This window comes from Protopterus annectens, chromosome 7.part0, assembly GCF_019279795.1.
Source record: "Protopterus annectens isolate FY-2018-M chromosome 7.part0, PAN1.0, whole genome shotgun sequence".
Classification (NCBI taxonomy): domain Eukaryota; kingdom Metazoa; phylum Chordata; order Ceratodontiformes; family Protopteridae; genus Protopterus; species Protopterus annectens.
Genome location: NC_056739.1, coordinates 985,867,658 through 985,887,524, shown reverse-complemented (window position 1 = coordinate 985,887,524; position 19,867 = coordinate 985,867,658). Strand labels below are relative to the sequence as shown.

Below are 19,867 nucleotides of genomic sequence, written 5' to 3'. Positions count from 1 at the left end.
AGACCCATATGGCTGTTTCCAAGCCTGACTACATGTCACTGCATGCACACAAGGAACTGCATTATCAAAATCATTCTCTAGCAGGACATCTGCAGGGATATCCTCAAACACACCTACTTGCTTGCTTCCTTTTCCACCCTCCCAGTGAATGTCTGCCCATAAGTGCTAGTGGTGAGGTTTCAGGCTCCTTGAGTACTGGTCAAAGGGTGAGTCGTCACATTACGCATTCACATATTTTCTGCACATGGAGCAAAAGTGTGTGAAAAAGTCTCTCATAGTTCATTGCAGACTAAAGTTACAAGTTTCTATATTCAAAGGTACTTCTTGACAATGTATGGAAACACCGACAATAAAAGCAAAACAAAACAAAATGGCCAGTAGAGAACCCAAGTGGGTACTTTTGGCTGCATTTAACCTAGCAAATGTAAACTCACTTTGAATTGTACACTGGGAAAGAATCAGAATATAAAATGGCTTGCACCTCACACCTAGCATTCTGTAATGATTAATAACAGGCTGTGAAATACATAACAGCTAAAATAACTGCAAGTAAGAAGGCTGGAGTGTTTAGCAAATCCTCAGGACTTTATGTACATTAGTGGCATTGTTAAATTACCCAACAAGCTTCAGGTCTTCCATCCAGGAGACATGGTAGACCAGACACATTATAAAAAGACATTCATAGCACTTTTAAGATATCAAGATGTTAAACGCTGCCCATATTAATCCTGGCGCTATCATGTCGTTAATAGGCATTTCGTATCTTTTTGCTACACTTCTTTCAGAAACCTACTGCCAAAATAGTACCCTTATGGCCTCTGTCTAGGTGCCTCAGTTCATCATTAAGAAGAGTTTCAAGAGCAGTCCTAAAATGGGCATGGACAAGGACGGTTTCCCTTCCACCCTCACTACCACTGGCATATGGGATATGAATGCTTCCACTTTTGTCAAGCTCGCCAATGACATCAGGAAAGTTGTAGTAGTTCTTTTGAAATAAAAAAAAAACTTTTTACTCTGTTGTTGAGTAAAAAGCTCTAACAAGATGTGGTATCAGCTATTCATCTTGCTTAGATCCTGTAAGCAAGGTTCCATGTGCAACTAAAAGAGCATCCATTCAGGCTGTTGTGTCTTCTCATTTAGTCCTGGTCATGGGAGAGGCTCACCCATTGTTAGATCTACATAAAGTCACAGACTAGAACAAAAAGGGACAAAAATGTCCTTGCTTGACTCAAAACTTCTCATTTGGTAAATCTTGACGCCTTCCAGGCTGCAACAGCTTTTTGTTATATTCACAGTGAGGGAGTACAAGATGAAAACAAAATAGCTTGCTAAAATTGCTTGCAAGCACTTTTCTGATTTCATGTATTAGTTAAACCAGTTCACATTACTAGAAATAACACAGCAAGCTACAACTTAACAGTAGTGCTGGAGTTGTGAAGATGGAAAGTTTGTAATGAGTAACTTTCAGCATGCTTATTCTAGCCCAAATACTGCAGGTGAATTATGTGATGGTGGGTTAGCTACTATGGCTGCTCACAAGTTTAGAAGTAGCTCACAGTAAGCTAAGGGATTATGAGTTAGCTAACACTTACTTTTTTACACAGGAAAAACCTCAGGACCAGTAAAATAAGTACTAGGGTCTCTACTTTTCATACTAACTGAAATTCAAACTTTTCCTTTCCTGGTCAGTTATTTCCCTAGGACTCAGAAAGTACAGTTGTGTACATTTACCATAAATGTAGATGTTCAACTGTATTCACTGTTGCAGTCATCACCTCTGGGTTTATCCCTGCTGTGGTAGCCCTTGACCGGCCCGATTACCAGAGTCAATGTTTTTCTGCGTCAGCTGCTGTCGTCTATAGTCTCACGTCAGGTCGTCAGTGCTATAAAGCAAAACAGCCGACGCCATTACATCAGTTTTTCTTGCCTTAACCTGTCAGAAGCCCAATGAAATATGGTAAAGTGGTCCTGGTGGCTAAAAGCTACCGTGAGAAGCTTATGTCCCCCTAAGGAAAGGGGATATAAGGGGGAAGGAGGGAGGGAAACCAGGACTGCAACAGTGAATACACTCGCACATCTAAATTTATGATAAGTGTACACAACTGTACTATGTTCTTCGTGTTTCACTGATGCAGTCATCACTTGTGGGAGGATTCCCAAAGTTGAGGAGAGGGGCGGAAGGATTGGTTAGAGACCTAGGCATGGATCAGCATGCCCTGCAGAACTGCAGAGGCAAACCCCACCCCAGCCTTAGAGAAAATAAGTAGGTGGTAATGCTTTGTAAAGGTATGAACAGAGGTGAGGTGGCAGCTTCCAAGATGTTCCTGGTGGGAACTCCTCTGTAGAATGCTGTGGAAGTGGAGGCTGCCCTAATGGAATGGGTATAAATGGACTTAGGGGTAGGTTTCCTATGTAGTCTGTAGCAAATATGGATACAGTGCGATTTCCATTTGGAAATGGTTTGCTTGGAAATGAGCTTCCCCTCTGCCCCTGGGGCAAAACTGACAAGAAGCTGGTCTGTTTTTCTGAAGGGGTTAGTATGGTCCAGGTAGTATCTGAGCTGTCTGTACACATCTAGTGACTGCAGAATTTTCCCCCTTATTTTGTGGATTAGAAGAGAAGGTGGATAGATGTATGGCCTGGGTGAGGGTCACATCAGATACCAGCTTGGGCATAAAGGAAGGGATAGTCCTCAGGGAGACCCTGTCTGCATGGAAAATGATGAAGGGTTCAATGGACATGAGTGCCTGAAGTTCTGAAACCCTTCTGGCTGAGGTAATAGCTAGTAGGAAAGCAGTCTTCCAGGAGAGGTATCTCAATTCTGCTGAAGCAGCAGGTTCGAATGGTAGTAAGGTTAGTTTATCTAAAACATAATTCAGGTCCCAAGCTGGTGTGGGTGACCTTCTGGGAGGTCTGATATTAGAAGCCCCTCTGAGGAATTGTTTAATCAAAGGATGTGAGAAGAGGGGCTGGTCTGTATCGAAATGAGCTGACATAGCTGAGGCATGGATTTTAATAGAAGAGAAGGAGAAGCCACTATTGAGCAACTCGGATAGGTAGTCCAGGATAAGAGGTATGGAAGGTTGTGAGGTACTGCTCCCTCTGGACTGGCTCCAGGAGCAGAATCTTTTCCATTTCCCTGCATAATAGTTTCTGGTGCTGGGCCTTCTGGCCTCTGTGATAATGTCTAGGACCTGTTTGCTTAACAGGGGCCCCTTGTTTACTTTAAAGTATTAGCCATTCTGACAGTTTGAGAGTCTGCCAAGTCTGGGGGCAGCATCCCCCCCACCTGGGTCAACAGAGGTCTTAGATCAGGGGAAGCTGCCTCTGGGAGTCTGTACTGCCAGGCTGCACAGTAAGGGGTACCAATGCTGTCTGGGCCAATCAGGAGCAATGATGATGGACTTTTGTCTCTCCTCCCTTACGTTGATCAGTACCTTGGGAATAAGAGGTAGAGGAGGGAATGCATACACAAAGGAGGGATTTTTCCAGGGGAAGGTCAAGGCATCCACCTTCCACGCTAGGTGGTGATAATCCCTGGTACATAATTTTTTAAGCTGGTGGTTGAGGTGTAAAGCAAGAGATCCACCTTCAGAGTTCCCCACTCCTGAATTACTTGCTAAAAAGATTTTTCTGTGAAGCTGCCATTCGTGGGCGTCCAGTAAGTTTCTGCTTAGGTGGACTGCCAAGGTGTTGTTGATCCCTGGTAAGTACTGGTCAATAAGGTGTAATCCCATGAGGAGGCTGTCAGCCAGAGGTTCATGGCTAGCCTGCATAGAGGGTAAGATTGGGTCCCTCCCTGTTTGTTGATATACCACATTGCTGTGGTGTTGTCTGTTTTTTTATTAAGGAGAACCCCTGGCCTGAGATGGGGTTTGAAGGATGTCAGAGCCTTTTGTACTGCCATCATTTCCTTCTGACTGATGTGCAAGGGAAGGTGCTGGGCATTCTAAAGACCTTGTGTGCACCTGCCTGCTAGGTGAGTGCCCCAAGCAATGTCTGAGGTGTCGGTGGTGATGGTCTGCCCGGTAGGGTGGAGGATGAAGGGAAGACACTTGTTCTTGGCACAGGACCCTGCCCACCAGAGAAACTCAGCCCTTATACAGGGGATCATAGAGAGAGAGGTCTCTAGAGGCTGACAGTGCTGACACCAAAGGTTCTTTAGATACCACTGAAGTTTCCTTATGTGAAGCCTGGCCAGAGGAATTAGAAGGATGCAAGATGCCATGTACCCCCCAAGTCTTGCAGAAACTTCCAAGCAGTGAGGTGACTTCTGGAAGCCAGCTGGGTAAAGCAGAGAGGCAAGAAGCTCTGCTTTTCTGGGGATAGGAAAGTCATTTGGGATGCTGTGTCCAGCAGTGCTCCCAAGAAAATGATCTTCCTGGAGGGAGCTTGCTTTGGTTTTTTCTCATTGATGGTGAACCCTAGGGAAGTTAGGATGGTTTTGACAAAGAGAAGGTCCTGGAGCAGCTTTTCTTTGCACCCTGCCTGAATGAGCCAGTCGTCCAGATAAGGGTAAATCTGTATATTTCTGTGTCTGGAAAATGCTATGGCCGGGGCTACGCATTTGGTGAATACTCTGGGTGCCGCAGATAAGCCAAAGGGTAGCGCAGAAAACTGAAAGTGTTGTGAGCCTGCTCTGAATTGCAGGAATTTCCTACAGGATTCCCTTATGAGGATGTGGAGGTAGGCATCTTTTAGGTCTAGAGTCACTAGCTAGGCATTTTTGTCAGCATAGGCAGCAGCTGCAGCAAAATTAGCATTTTGAATTTGGGGACCACCAGGGAGGTGTTCAGAAAGGATAGATCCAGGATGGGGTGCCAAGTGCCCTCTTTTCTGGGAACAAGGAATAGTCTGGAATAAAAGCCTTTGCCTGTTTGCTCTGAGGGGAGAAGTTCTACTGCCCCCTGGGATATGAGAGTTTGGACCTGTTTCAATGCCTCTACCCACTGATCTGGAGGTAAGTCTGGGTACCCTCTTGAAATTGGGAGTTAGTTGAAAGAGAATTTGTATCCCTGAAGAATGATCTTTAAGACCCATTGGTCCCTTGTTACAGAAAGCCAATTTTCTTTGCAGAGGGAGAGCCTTCCTCCTAGCTTTAGGTGAGTGAAAGAAGGGCAGAGTGGGGAGAGGCAGTCATTGAGAGTTTTTGCCATAGAAGGGTGGCTTAGAACTCCCTGCCTTTGGGGCGGAAGTGGTCCACTGCTTGGTTCTCTGCTACCCCTGGGATAGGGGCCTGAGTTGTCTGTCCCTGCGGGGCTTACCTTGGCCCTGTCTGCTAGCTGCAGGGTAGGACCAGTGCTTAGAGGGAAAGTTCCTGCTGAACCTGAGAGGTTGAACCTGAAAGAAATCTTTTACTGTTTGCATAGATTTTGCTTTGTCTTCCATCTTTTTAAGACCCCTTCTGCTTTTACTCCAAACAAGCGGTCCTTATCCAGGAGAGCATCAATTAATTTAGACTTGACATGATCAGGAAGAGTGTGTTCCTTCAACCATGCATGTCTCCTAATGACAGATCCTGCCACTGCTGCCCTGTTTGTGGCTTCTAGTGTGTCATATCCACTTGACAAGTAGAGTGCAGTAAATCTGCTAACTCTTTTGAATTGGCACAGCCAGGAAAGGTTGAAATCCTTTGTTTTAATAGTTTCAAAGTGTGTTGTTGATATTTTAACATATGGAACTGACAGTTGAGTGCTCTGATAGCTAAGCTTGCAGAGGTGTATAATTTTTTTATCCCATCTGTCCAGAGCTCTGGAATTCTTGTCAGAAGGAATATTATTCTTGGCAGAACTAGTCTTAACTTCTTTAGGTCCCTGTGTAATGACCTCTGGGTCTGCAGCAGGATTTCTGTACAGGTATTTGTAAGAATCTAGTACTCTGTAATACCTTTCAGGTTTACTGGGAGCAGGTGGGAGAGCATCAGGGGCTAAGCTGGATTCATGGAAAACATCATCCACCACTTCTAAAATAGGGGGGATGGCAAGGGATCTGTGCTGGGGCAGGTCCAGAAACTCTCTTAGACTGGGGGAAATCCCGAGATTCCCATTGAAAATGTTCCCTGAGGGTGTGAAGGGATTCCCAAAGGAAAGGTCTTCTGGTGGGGAAGCAGAATGGATTCCTCTCCATCTGAATCCTCATATATAAGCAGTCAGAAGTTGTTGTTCCACTTCAAAATCTGAATAATCAGATTCCTCAGAATCCTGTTCTGTCATAATTTCAAGAGAAGGGTGTCTTTTCCTTTTAGAAGTTGTGGCCTGACTACCCCTGATAAGGGAGATCCGCCGCCATTTTAAGCATTTGTGCTTGGGGTGGTGGAGCAGGAGCAACTTAGTGGCTAGAAGCAGATTTTCTAGGAGTGGCCTGGCTTCTAGGCCTAAGAGTATCCATCAGTCAGAGAAACAGTAGTCAGATGAGAGGACATCAGTTTTTGTCTAGATTCGGTAGTGCGAGAGGCCTCCTCGGAAGGCGGTGTCTGCGTCGTGGCTCCAGACCTAACTGTGGCAGAGACAGCCAAAGCCTCGAAAGATGAAGAAGATTTCTGCGGCATACCGGACTCTGAAAGGGTCTTGGTAGAGGCCTGCATATATATCATATTGGGCAACAGGGGCTGCGAAAGCGCCTCACTGAATTCGGAGAGCTGACAACCTGCTTAACGGTAGAGTCGCCGGAAGGCTTAGCCTTGTTTGGTCTGTCTCTATCTTTATCTCTGCGTTTTTTTGGAATGTCCATGGATTGTTGGCTGACTGACACCATTTCAGAATGAAAAGACGGAAGACAAAAATACCTGTCTACAATAAGAGCTCTATAGCGAACGGTTCTTGCATTAAAGAAGGCACAGTACTGGCAACGGGGGATGTCATGTTCTGGGCCTAAACAAGTGACACAGTATGAATGGAAGTCTCGGTGTGGGACCTGCTTTCCACAGGCGAGACAATTGTTAACTTTTTCGGACATCTGTTAGTACAAGAAAAAAGGATTCTCAAAGCCATACTTAGCTTTAGACATTTTCAGCTGTAATTCAAACTCTAGTAGCAACTGACCAGCACACTTATGAACTGCTACTGCTATGGACTCCACGGCAAGAAAGACTGATGTAATGGCATCAGCTGCCTTGCTTTATAGCACTGACGACCTGACGTCTGATTACAGGAGACAGCAGCCGGCACAGAAAAACATTGACTCTGCTATTCGGGCCTGCCAAGGGGTACCACAGCAGGGATAACCCACAGGTGATGACTGCAACAGTGAAACACAAAGAACATCTTGAAGTCACCGTCCCCCAGCATGACCATTCCCCAGAAACTAGACAAAAAACTTTGCTGTACAGGCTACAGTTTCTTTATCCTTGGCCCACAAATCTGGGAATTCCTTCCCACCTCTCTTACAGAAAATTCCTTCTTTACATTACTCTGGAAAAGCTTTAAACACTTCCTCTTCAAAAGGTGCACCTTATGCTTGTTCTATTACCTGATCCTTCACCACATTATCAACATGCTTTGCTATTTTACTAACATTCAAACAGTTACTGCACTGGTGTCCAAATTATATTAACATAACTACATTTCTCACTTTTCACTTCATTGGAACTCTTTCTTTTTCCTCTCTTTTTTAATACTGTTACTTTTTCAGGTTTAGGGGGTTAACAGTTGGAGAGCTAAGCATTGGCCTGGTATTTACTACTGTTACTCTCATTGCTTTAGGGGTAAAAGATAGTGAGCAAAGTCTGACAAGTCAAAGTTAAGAGTAACAATAGTAGTTAAGAGTAACAGAAGGAGAGGATAAAGTTGCACGCCATCTGCCACTGGGGTGAGAAAAGGCTTTAAAATCCCTGTGGACTAAAGTCAGATCTTCTAAGTCTAAGGTATCATAGGACTATACAATTATGAAAGAGGTAAATCTTGAATACGGGTGCAGGAAACAGTTACACTGAGACACACAGAAGTACAACCTTTAAAGGCGGTGTCAGTACGTGAGTTAACCGCTGAACATCTTAACGTTGTTCATTAGGCAACAAGAGTGAGCGTAGAAGAGAAAATCCTGTTGTATGAGAGTATGAACACAAATGCTTGGGTAGTAGGATCAGTTCTGCAGTACTATTCTCAGACAAATGAGATTTAGCCACAGATAGCTACCCATCATCTGCTCTGACTAACAGACCAGGAGTGTGACCACCAATCCTCACAAAGATCCCCAGAAACTAGCCTGTAAAGTAGAGTGTAGCTTGTGCCACATTCAGTTTTTTGCAACAGGGAATAGCCAGTAAGTGAGCCTGAGTGGGGCTTTGGAAAAAATAAAAATAGAAAACAAGAAAAAGGACAACGGAACACAAACATATCAAACCCCCTTCAGATGGTTGGCAAACTTCAATTACAATAATCTATACATTCCTGGTTATGACAATGCAGCCTGCCCCCAAAAGTAAAAAGACAGGAACAAGTAAATCCATATAGAGAACTGTGCATAAGAGAGGAAAAGGGAGGTGTGAGCTGTTGGTGCAATAATCATCGTATTTGAACGATACAATAAATTCCTAGATTAATGGGAGAGATTATGAAGCAGTAAGATGACCAAGCTCAGACCTGTGGAAGAGTACACCATGACTGTTTACATGCTGTTCAGTACAGCTGACGTAAAGCAACTCCTAATTAAACCCTAACAATACCACTAGAAGTTTCTTTAGGATCAGCTGAATGACACACAACTTACTGAAAAACTTCATCTTAAAGCCTTTATTATGGGTGGCACAGCTGAATGATACTTTATCTTTGGTTACTACACAGAAAGCTATTAAGTGTTGTTCACATACTAATGTTCATACTATCATAATCTAATTTTATGTAAAAGTAAAGCAATGTAGACAGAAGTGCTTTGCCTTGCATGACAGCTCACAGCGGGATGAACAAAAATGTTACTAACAGCATTTGTACATATTTTAAACATTAAATTTATGCCTGCTACACTGCTCCAATTTGGCATGTTTGATTGCTTCTTCTTTCATTGTCTCTATTACAAAGCGAATGAAAGAGGTTTTCTGGAGTTGGTCAGGGTCGAACACTGACCAGTAATGACCAAGCCTGCAGTGCAAAACTAGTGCAGTCTTTTCAGAAAAGCAGATGCTGCTCAGTGCTGACAACATTGCAGGATTTATCTGTAGAGGGCAGGCAACTAATTAAGTATATGTGCACGTTCATGCTTGGGCAGACAGCATGGCCTTACCGCTCAATGTCCCTGTTTTGCAGAATGTCCCCAATTTTGCCTATTTTTATTCTGTGATGAATTTTTCTTTAAAAAGGTAAATTGCCAAGGATTACTGTGAGTCAATAATGCCAGTCAGAGTTTCATATTAATGTTCAGAAAATGCATAATGCAAAATGTGTTGGATAAATAAACACAAAAAGTAAAGAACAATCTTCAGAGGAAGAGCATATCCTTTTCATCCTCATGAATTGAGATTTAGGAATATTAGCGGATGATGTGGTGTGGGTGACAGCTCTCAGCATGTAACAAGGTGTTGTACTGAGAAATTTTCTATATCGACTGGCGTGGCTAAGGTATTGTCATCAAGTCTAATAGCCAAGACATCCAAAAACACTATACATGCATGTTCAATAGTAGCTATGTAAATTTAATCCCAAAAGTTGTCATTAAGATAGATTACACCAATTTAGATAGTTCTTCCCTTATTACCACGCATACACACCATCCAACAATCGCCCAGATATCTCCTCCAAATATCAAGATGGTGAAATGTCTTTGTTGACATCATATATATGTAGCCTCATAACAACCCATGAAAGATCTGCATATATGGAGGCAAACGAGGCCCCCATTGCTGTTCCGTTGATTTGCCAATAAGCTTTGCCATTATAATAAAAAATGTTATTACATAGCACAAATTCAGTAAGTTTGGTCAAAAAATTATTAAACTCAGTTGAATATAACTTGGTTATACAACCAATATGATAATGCCAAAATGCCTAAATCATGGGGGATACTAGTATATAATGAAGCCACGTCTAAAGTACACAACCACCATGAAGATTCCAGCTGTGAGTCTTTAACAATATTCAGGAATTCAGTGGTATCCTGAATCCGTGACTAATGTGACTCAACAATGGTTTTAAATATTGATTAAGGAAGGCCTGATACAAAGGTTCTGTTAGAGAGCCACGGCCTGACACAATCGGCCTACCAGGTGGATTACGTGCATCTTTATGTATTTTAGGTAGCAAATACAAATATTGTGGAATAGGTTCCTCCACCTTCATCTGTTTAGCTACCTGTTCACTAATCACCCCCTGGTTAACTGCTACATCCAAGAACCTATCAATTTCTTCCTTAAACTGTAAAGTAGGATCAATATTTAATTCCTTGTAAAAGCTGGAATCTGATAATTGACGAAGTTTCATTTATATAGGCCTGATGGTCCATGACCACAATGGCACCCCCTTTATCGGCCATAGTAATAACTAACTCTTGATTGTTTTTGAGTTCCAACAAAGCCTGTCTTTCCACTGCAGTAAGATTATTGAATTGTGGTTGATAAACATTGGCAAAATGTAGTTCTTTCATTATACACTCCCTAAAGATCGAAACATGTTTATTCATCGGTGGAATAAATGAGGATTTTCCAAATCTAAAATCAGTTGATCTTTGAGAGGTATCACTGTCTGAAAAAAATATTTTGAGGTTTAATAATCTACAAAAATCATTGATGTCCTGTAATAAATGATGTTCCGAAACAATAGAACTTGGGACAAAATTCAATCCTTTATTAAGAAGTGCTTGTCCCATCTGTGTTGGTGAAAGAACAGTAGAAGAAATATTGTGAACATTATTTTCTATTTCACCATTTGTTGCAACAGATTTTGTAAAGTTGGTGTAGTTAAACCTAGATCTATGTTTTCTGCCCCCCCTCCTTTTGATCTAAAGTTAAGAGACAACTGTCTTTTGGCTGGGGACACATGGCGTGAAGATACTTCGCCATCAGTAGCCGAAGAAGTTTCCTCTTCAGAAGTGACATCAGATGAAATATTTTGATGTCTAAGAATTGACCTAGGCCGTTTTTTGTTCACGTTATGAGTATTCTTGTGTTCACTAAATCTTACTGTTTTCTGACTAATGAAAGGTTTCCCTTTCTCGTAATCCATGAGATCACGATGAAATTTATTAATCTTACGTTTCATGAGTTGTTTTTCTAAAATAGACAATTCTTTGGCCAAATCCGAAACATGTTGAGAATAGAACTCTTGCTTATTAAATTGTTCTGCCTCCACACATAAATTTTGGATATCTGAAAGATGACTAGTATTACTAGTCATCTTTCAGATATCAAAATATTTCATCTGATGTCACTTCTGAAGAGGAAACTTCTTCGGCTACTGATGGCGAAGTATCTTCACGCCAGGTGTCCCTACCAGGTGTCCCCAGTAGCATCAGGTGCCAACAGCAAAAGAAGACAATTGCCCCCTTTAGATCAAAGGGCAGGAGGGGGGGCAGAAAACATAGATCTAGGTTTAACTACACCAACTTTACAAAATCTGTTGCAACAAATGGTGAAATAGAAAATAATGTTCACAATATTTCTTCTACTGTTCTTTCACCAACACAGATAGCACTTCTTAATAAAGGATTGAATTTTGTCCCAAGTTCTATTGTTTCGGAACATCATTTATTACAGGACATCAATGATTTTTGTAGATTATTAAACCTCAAAATATTTTTTTCAGACAGTGATACCTCTCAAAGATCAACTGATTTTAGATTTGGAAAATCCTCATTTATTCCACCGATGAATAAACATGTTTCGATCTTTAGGGAGTGTATAATGAAAGAACTACATTTTGCCAATGTTTATCAACCACAATTCAATAATCTTACTGCAGTGGAAAGACAGGCTTTGTTGGAACTCAAAACAATCAAGAGTTAGTTATTACCATGGCCGATAAAGGTGCCATTGTGGTCATGGACCATCAGGCCTATATAAATGAAGCTTTCGTCAATTATCAGATTCCAGCTTTTACAAGGAATTAAATATTGATCCTACTTTACAGTTTAAGGAAGAAATTGATAGGTTCTTGGATGTAGCAGTTAACCAGGGGGTGATTAGTGAACAGGTAGCTAAACAGATGAAGGTGGAGGAACCTATTCCACAATATTTGTATTTGCTACCTAAAATACATAAAGATGCACGTAATCCACCTGGTAGGCCGATTGTGTCAGGCCGTGGCTCTAACAGAACCTTTATCAGCCTTCCACACAATATTTAAAACCATTGTTGAGTCACATTAGGTCACGGATTCAGGACACTGAATTCCTGAATATTGTTAAAGACTCACAGCTGGAATCTTCATGGTGGTTGTGTACTTTAGACGTGGCTTCATTATATACTAGTATCCCCCATGATTTTGGCATTTTAGCCGTATCATATTGGTTATAACCAAGTTATATTCAACTGAGTTTAATAATTTTTTGACCAAACTTACTGAATTTGTGCTATGTAAGAACATTTTTTATTATAATGGCAAAGCTTATTGGCAAATCAACGGAACAGCAATGGGGGTATATTTGCCCATATATGAGATCTTTTCATGGGTTATTATGAGGCTACATATATATATGTCAACAAAATACATTTTTACCACATCTTGATATTTGGAGGAGATATCTGGACAGTTGTTGGATGGTGTGGCGTGGTAATAAGGAAGAACTATCTAAATTTGTAATCTATCTTAATGACAACTCTTTTGGGATTAAATTTACAGCTACTATTGAACATGCATGTATAGTGTTTTTGGATGTCTTGGTTACTAGACTTGATGACAATACCTTAGCCACGTCAGTCCATAGAAAATTTCCTCAGTACAACACCTTGTTACATGCTGAGAGCTGTCACCCACACCACATCATCTGCAATATTCCTAAATCTCAATTCATGAGGATGAAAAGGATATGCTCTTCCTCTTAAGATTGTTCTCATTTTTGTGTTGATTTATCCAACAGATTTGTCAATCGGGGCTATAATGCACATAATATTTCTAAATCTAGGAATATAACTAATAAATTATCACGTTTGGAATTGTTGCAATATAAATCCCATAAGATGGCAAAGTCTGCTTCACCGGATCATTCAGTTTTGAGGTTGGTAACTACATATGGGGCAAATACTAATCGTTTCATTGACATTGTTAATCAACATTGGGACATATTATTGTCACATGAGTTTTTGAATAGAATATTGCCTGATCAATGTTCATTTTCCTACCGTAGGGGTCAGAATCTGAACTCTTATTTCACTCATTATAAGAGATACACTCCACACATTTCACAACAAATTACTTTATTTGGTGATAAACTGAAAGGTTGTTTTCCATGTGGACATTGTTCTTTTTGCAAATACATGTTAAAAAACAGTGAATTTTCTAGTAAAAATACTTCTCAGGTTTTTGATATCAGGATATTTGCAAATTGTAGCTCGGATTGGGCAATATATTTGGCCACATGTAATTGTTCTGCATTTTATATTGGACAGACGTCTAGGTCTGTCAAACTTAGAATAGGTGAACATATGAGTGCAATCAGGAACAGACGTATTACAAATGCACTGTGTAAACATACCTTAGAACATCCTTCTGCCACTTTTAAATTTGTGGTAATAGACAGAATTATTTCACACAGAAATTTCAAAGCAGGATGGCATCAAAAACTTAATGATATGGAAAACAAATGGATCACTAAATTGGGGGGTCTTTTTAGACCTGGATAAATACATCAGAACAGTTATATTGAGAACCATGAATGTAAAATTTATAATATTATCAAGTTTATTTACATGGTTTTGTTATTTACACTAATGGTGAATTTTTTCAGGCCTTATAATTTTTTGCATATAACAGATATAATGTATATTTATATGCATGATGTGGCCTCTATACTATATTTAGGCTTGTGAAATCAAGTGATCATCATTAGTCAGTTTAACATGTAAACATTAGAAGACATACATACATGGAATTATTTATAATTTTTATGTATCCCTATTAGTACATTTTTTGGGATGCAGATATTTTTGATAAATATGTCTTTTCAAACATAAGTTTTCTTGGTTCTCTATCACTGATGTTGGTTCGATCAATATTGTTCAATTTATTTAGATTTGTAATACATTTAAATTGTGGGGCATGGTCCTTTAAGAGGTGTACTATAAATAACATTCAAAATGGTGGAGCTCTTGTTGGTCTTCCATTTTTGTGCATTGATAAAGGCTTATATTAGCCGAAACCGGTTTGTTTGAGTAATGGTTATTACCATTACTCATATGGTTTGATGGAACTATGATGGAATAAAGATTTTCGCAATTCTTTATGTGCTGGTTGGTTTATAGCACTGACGACCTGACGTCTGATTACAGGAGACAGCAGCTGGCACAGAAAAACATTGACTCTGCTATTCGGGCCTGCCAAGGGGTACCACAGCAGGGATAACCCACAGGTGATGACTGCAACAGTGAAACACAAAGAACATCTTGAAGTCACTGTCCCCCAGCATGACCATTCCCCAGAAACTAGACAAAAAACTTTGCTGTACAGGCTACAGTTTCTTTATCCTTGGCCCACAAATCTGGGAATTCTTTCCCACCTCTCTTACAGAAAATTCCTTCTTTACATTACTCTGGAAAAGCTTTAAACACTTCCTCTTCAAAAGGTGCACCTTATGCTTGTTCTATTACCTGATCCTTCACCACATTATCAACATGCTTTGCTATTTTACTAACATTCAAACAGTTACTGCACTGGTGTCCAAATTATATTAACATAACTACATTTCTCACTTTTCACTTCGTTGGAACTCTTTCTTTTTCCTCTCTTTTTTAATAGTTACTTTTTCAGGTTTAGGGGGTTAACAGCTGGAGAGCTAAGCATTGGCCTGGTAGTTACTACTGTTACTCTCATTGCTTTAGGGGTAAAAGATAGTGAGCAAAGTCTGACAAGTTAAAGTTAAGAGTAAGAATAGTAGTTAAGAGTAACAGAAGGAGAGGATAAAGTTGCACGCCATCTGCCACTGGGGTGAGAAAAGGCTTTAAAATCCCTGTGGACTAAAGTCAGATCTTCTAAGTCTAAGGTTATCATAGGACTATACAATTATGAAAGAGGTAAATCTTGAATACGGGTGCAAGAAACAGTTACACTGAGACACACAAGAGTACAACCTTTAAAGGCGGTGTCAGTACATGGGTTAACCGCTGAACATCTTAACATTGTTCATTAAGCAACAAGAGTGAGTGTAGAAGAGAAAATCCTGTTGTATGAGAGTATGAACACAAATGCTTGGGTAGTAGGATCAGTTCTGCAGTACTATTCTGAGACAAATGAGATTTAGCCACAGATAGCTACTCATCATCTGCTCTGACTAACAGACCAGGAGTGTGACCACCAATCCTCACAAAGATCCCCAGAAACTAGCCTGTAAAGTAGAGTGTAGCTTGTGCCACATTCAGTTTTTTGCAACAGGGAATAGCCAGTAAGTGAGCCTGAGTGGGGCTTTGGAAAAAATAAAAATAGAAAACAAGAAAAAGGACAACGAAACACATAAACATATCAAATCCCCTTCAGATGGTTGGCAAACTTCAATTACAATAATCTATACATTCCTGGTTATGACAATGCAGCCTGCCCCCCAAAAGTAAAAAGACAGGAACAAGTAAATCCATATAGAGAACTGCGCATAAGAGAGGAAAAGGGAGGTGTGAGCTGTTGGTGCAATAATCATCGTATTTGAATGATACAATAAATTCCTAGATTAATGGGAGAGATTATGAAGCAGTAAGATGACCAAGCTCAGACCTGTGAAAGAGTACACCATGACTGTTTACATGCTGTTCAGTACAGCTGACGTAAAGCAATTCCTAATTAAACCCTAACAATACCACCAGAAGTTTCTTTAGGATCAGCTGAATGACACACAACTTACTGAAAGACTTCATCTTAAAGCCTTTATTATGGGTGGCACAGCTGAATGATACTTTATCTTTGGTTACTACACAGAAAGCTATTAAGTGTTGTTCACATACTAATGTTCATACTATCATAATCTAATTTTATGTAAAAGTAAAGCAATGTAGACAGAAGTGCTTTGCCTTGCATGACAGCTCACACACAGCGGGATGAACAAAAATGTTACTAACAGCATTTGTACATATTTTAAACATTAAATTTATGCCTGCTACACTGCTCCAATTTGGCATGTTTGATTGCTTCTTCTTTCATTGTCTCTATTACAAAGCGAATGAAAGAGGTTTTCTGGAGTTTGTCAGGGTCGAACACTGACCAGTAATGACCAAGCCTGCAGTGCAAAACTAGTGCAGTCTTTTCAGAAAAGCAGATGCTGCTCAGTGCTGACAACATTGCAGGATTTATCTGTAGAGGGCAGGCAACTAATTAAGTATATGTGCACGTTCATGCTTGGGCAGACAGCATGGCCTTACCGCTCAATGTCCCTGTTTTGCAGAATGTCCCCAATTTTGCCTATTTTTATTCTGTGATGAATTTTTCTTTAAAAAGGTAAATTGCCAAGGATTACTGTGAGTCAATAATGCCAGTCAGAGTTTCATATTAATGTTCAGAAAATGCATAATGCAAAATGTGTTATTCTATCAACCTTTATGTCGGTTTGAGCTGTCTGGCAATTACCAACGAGGATCATAACTTGGAGCAGTCCCTGGACTGCTTCTTTTAGTTAAGAATATGAGGTTTGATTCCTTCGACACTCATTTTGCCTGCTGTGTGACTGAGCTAGTTATGCAGCTGCATTTGGGTCACTTAATTTAATATTCGTCTTCCAATTATTATTTTTTTGGCTTTGTACAGAACTGAGGATAGGAGAAGAATTGAGGCATTTGGTCCATACCTCTCAACTTCTTACAGCAAGAAACTTGGACAAAGCCATGAATAAAAGTGGAACAAAAGCCCAAAAATATAAATATTGTCCTTACAAACTCAGACAGTTGATGGAATAACAGGTTTTGCATTAGCATGAATTTTCTGAAGGATATGAAGTCTGAAACTCAAATGTCTGTCATTATTTTCACACTTCGATCTTTAATGATTTACCACTAATTTGCCAGAAAACAGCAATTTTCCGAAAAACAGACAAAAAAATCTGAGGCCAAAATCTGGACATTCTGCAAAAATATGTACAGTTCAGATGTATGAGTCTGTTCCTATTAAATTGTGTTCTGCCTTGCAGTTGCTAAATATATGACAGACATGACTTTCATACTTCATATCCTTCAGAAAAATGCTTGTTAATGCAAAGCTTGCTATTCTAGCAGCTTTCTAAATATACAAGAGCAATAATTTAAAATCCTTTCCCAATTTCAGGTTGAAAAAATGGGGGAAAGTTAGTTACACAGTTGCAATGGATGTTTTTTGACAGCAGTAAGCAGAGATACATTTCTGGGGCATTATGTACTTATTCTTTTGATCTCAAAAACAAATATCTGAAGTTTGCAGAGACATACAGTTTGCTGCAACTGTTTACATCTGTGTGCGTTAGTGTGTTTTGTACAGAGGGCATATCTCACAGTCTCTCATTTTGCCTCCTATTTCTGGTCTGTTCCTTATAAAACATGTTTCCTGGCAAAGTATTGTGGATTGCTGTCATTAAAATAACAGGCAGACGAGTTTCAGACTCAGATACATCAGAAAATGCTCATTATACAAAACCTTTTATATACTACCACTATTAAAATGAGCAGTTTGGTGTTAAATGTCTTTAACACTTGGCTCTTGAGCTGTAAACATTTTGTTGGGTTGTTATATAATTTGATATTACAAAAGACTCAGAAGTAACCAGTGGATGATAAGAGTGCAATATTCCAGTGCTCCAGAAGACTCAATGAGATATCTGACTGTTCAGTACGTAATGATCATGTAATGCTTTAAAAAAGTCGTAAAGTGAAGTCTTGGCAACACTTTCCCAGATGGCTGGATGAAAGCTGTGATGGTGACAATAGCAGCTGTAGAGAATTCCATGCCCTATTCCTTTGATAGTTATAATATGCAGTAATTCAAACACCCAAGTGCACTTCAGGAAGAAGCCTACCCGAATACTGGTCTACCTTGTTTCTTTGGAATGGAGGCAAAAATCTTAGACTGTCTAACTACAGCATGAGTGGTTGGTGCACATCCATGATATACAGGAACCCATTATTCTTTAAATTAGAGTAAACAGAGGGCACTGAATGGAATGATTCAAGGAGACTTGCTAGAGTAACTCAGCCATTAAGGTGTGACTGATCTAGAGTGCATCTCTAAGACTGCTTTCACATCAATGCCAGAAATTCTGCCATCTTTCAGACTGAAGCAATGGCTATTAAAACAGTATTTAGAGGTAAGAAGCTGAGCTTGCCAGTTCTGCTGCTTTCAAAGTTAAATCACTCCCAAGTGGGGGGAATGAGTCCCCTCAGGGACTGAAGTGTATGAAGTCTTTCATGAAAACATTTATGATTAGGGGGGGGGGGGGGTTGAAGAAGCTGTCGGGTTCAAAGGTAGAAAGTCCATGACTGATGCAGGTATGTATTAAGAGAGGAACTGGCTAGGCCCTGGCTGCCCCAGATACAAACTGTCACGTGGCACAATTAGCTGGTGCTGATGGTGTGAGACAGCAGTACCGCCATTCATTTATGAAGCCTTGATATCGTCATGGCTTCACAATGAACAGCAATACTGCCTTTACACCTCAGTGATGCACTAACAGAGTGTGAGGTGAGCAAGAGGGTAGTAAGCAGATTGCCACCTGTAGTTACAGAAGCTTTTGGTTTGTTTTTCAACCTTGGAGAGAGGTTTTTTTCCACTTAAACATGGAGGGGCACCAGTTCGGGTATCTGCAGTGGGTGCAAGATAAACTAGACAAGTACCTTCAAACCCAGAGCAGTTCATTCTCTTATGGGTGTAGCATAGGTTGGCAGACTACTATGGGACTGGAGCTACTTAGATGAAAAAGCTCTTATGAGTCACTGGTGACTGGCCAGTAAAGATGCATTAAAGCAAACTTACAACAAAAAACAGTATAATTGCAGGCTTCTTTTGTCTCAGCAGTACTTCTACTGAAGTCCATGACAACTAAACAGAATAAAGTAAAACTACAAAGCTACATAATTTTGAACATAGCTGGTTGTTCCAAACACAGTCAAACTAATGAGCATCACTGAAAAAAGTCTTCAATGATTTTTTTACACCAGTTAACAGTTTCAAATAGTTAAACCTCTCTGAAATTTTTGTTTCATTTTAAATTTTTTTTTTGCATTTCAATAATAGCAATAGAATTCTTACCTGTTAGACACACTGTCAGTATTCTTAAGAACAGGCCTTCACAGGCAAATTTCTTTAGTGATGGCATTCTAACTCAGTGTCGAGAGTAAATTCCCAACATGAAAATGTTCCTGTGATATTACGTTACTGGATGCAGCCAGCTACCTAACCTGAAAGATGATAGACAAACAGTACTTAGCAAGGGTATTCATTTTTTTTAACATATGCTACACATTTCAAGTTTCCTTGCAGCTTCAATAATGTAATATTATCCCACTAACAATTGGAGAAAAACAGCTGCATCATACACCCACAGTAACATATCAACCCTCAAACACAGAAGTGGGGAAATACTTAGGGCTTCACCCATCTACTAGTTCATGCATCAAAGAAATATGGACTTTATTATTATTATTAAAATAGCCATGCAGACAATTCAGTCAAATCAGAAAAGAAAAAAAGTCAAATAAAAAAAATGGTGCACAAAGACTTTTTTTAGATCCGTGTGTGATGCCCCTCCTGTGGGTCAGTAATCAAGGAGCCTCAGTCCTCAACAC

At 40.2% G+C, this 19,867-nt stretch overlaps 1 protein-coding gene across 1 annotated transcript in view; it reads right to left on the bottom strand.

Moving 5' to 3' along the window:
* The window catches only part of CD276 (CD276 molecule), an 842,378-nt gene extending 822,896 nt beyond the window's left edge, over positions 1 to 19,482 (bottom strand). The window contains exon 1 of the mRNA XM_044076361.1: positions 19,332 to 19,482. Within this exon, the coding sequence (XP_043932296.1) occupies positions 19,332 to 19,398 (67 nt within the window). The 5' untranslated portion in view covers positions 19,399 to 19,482. The remainder of the gene's footprint in view (positions 1 to 19,331) is intronic.
* Positions 19,483 to 19,867: the final 385 nt, after the last annotated feature.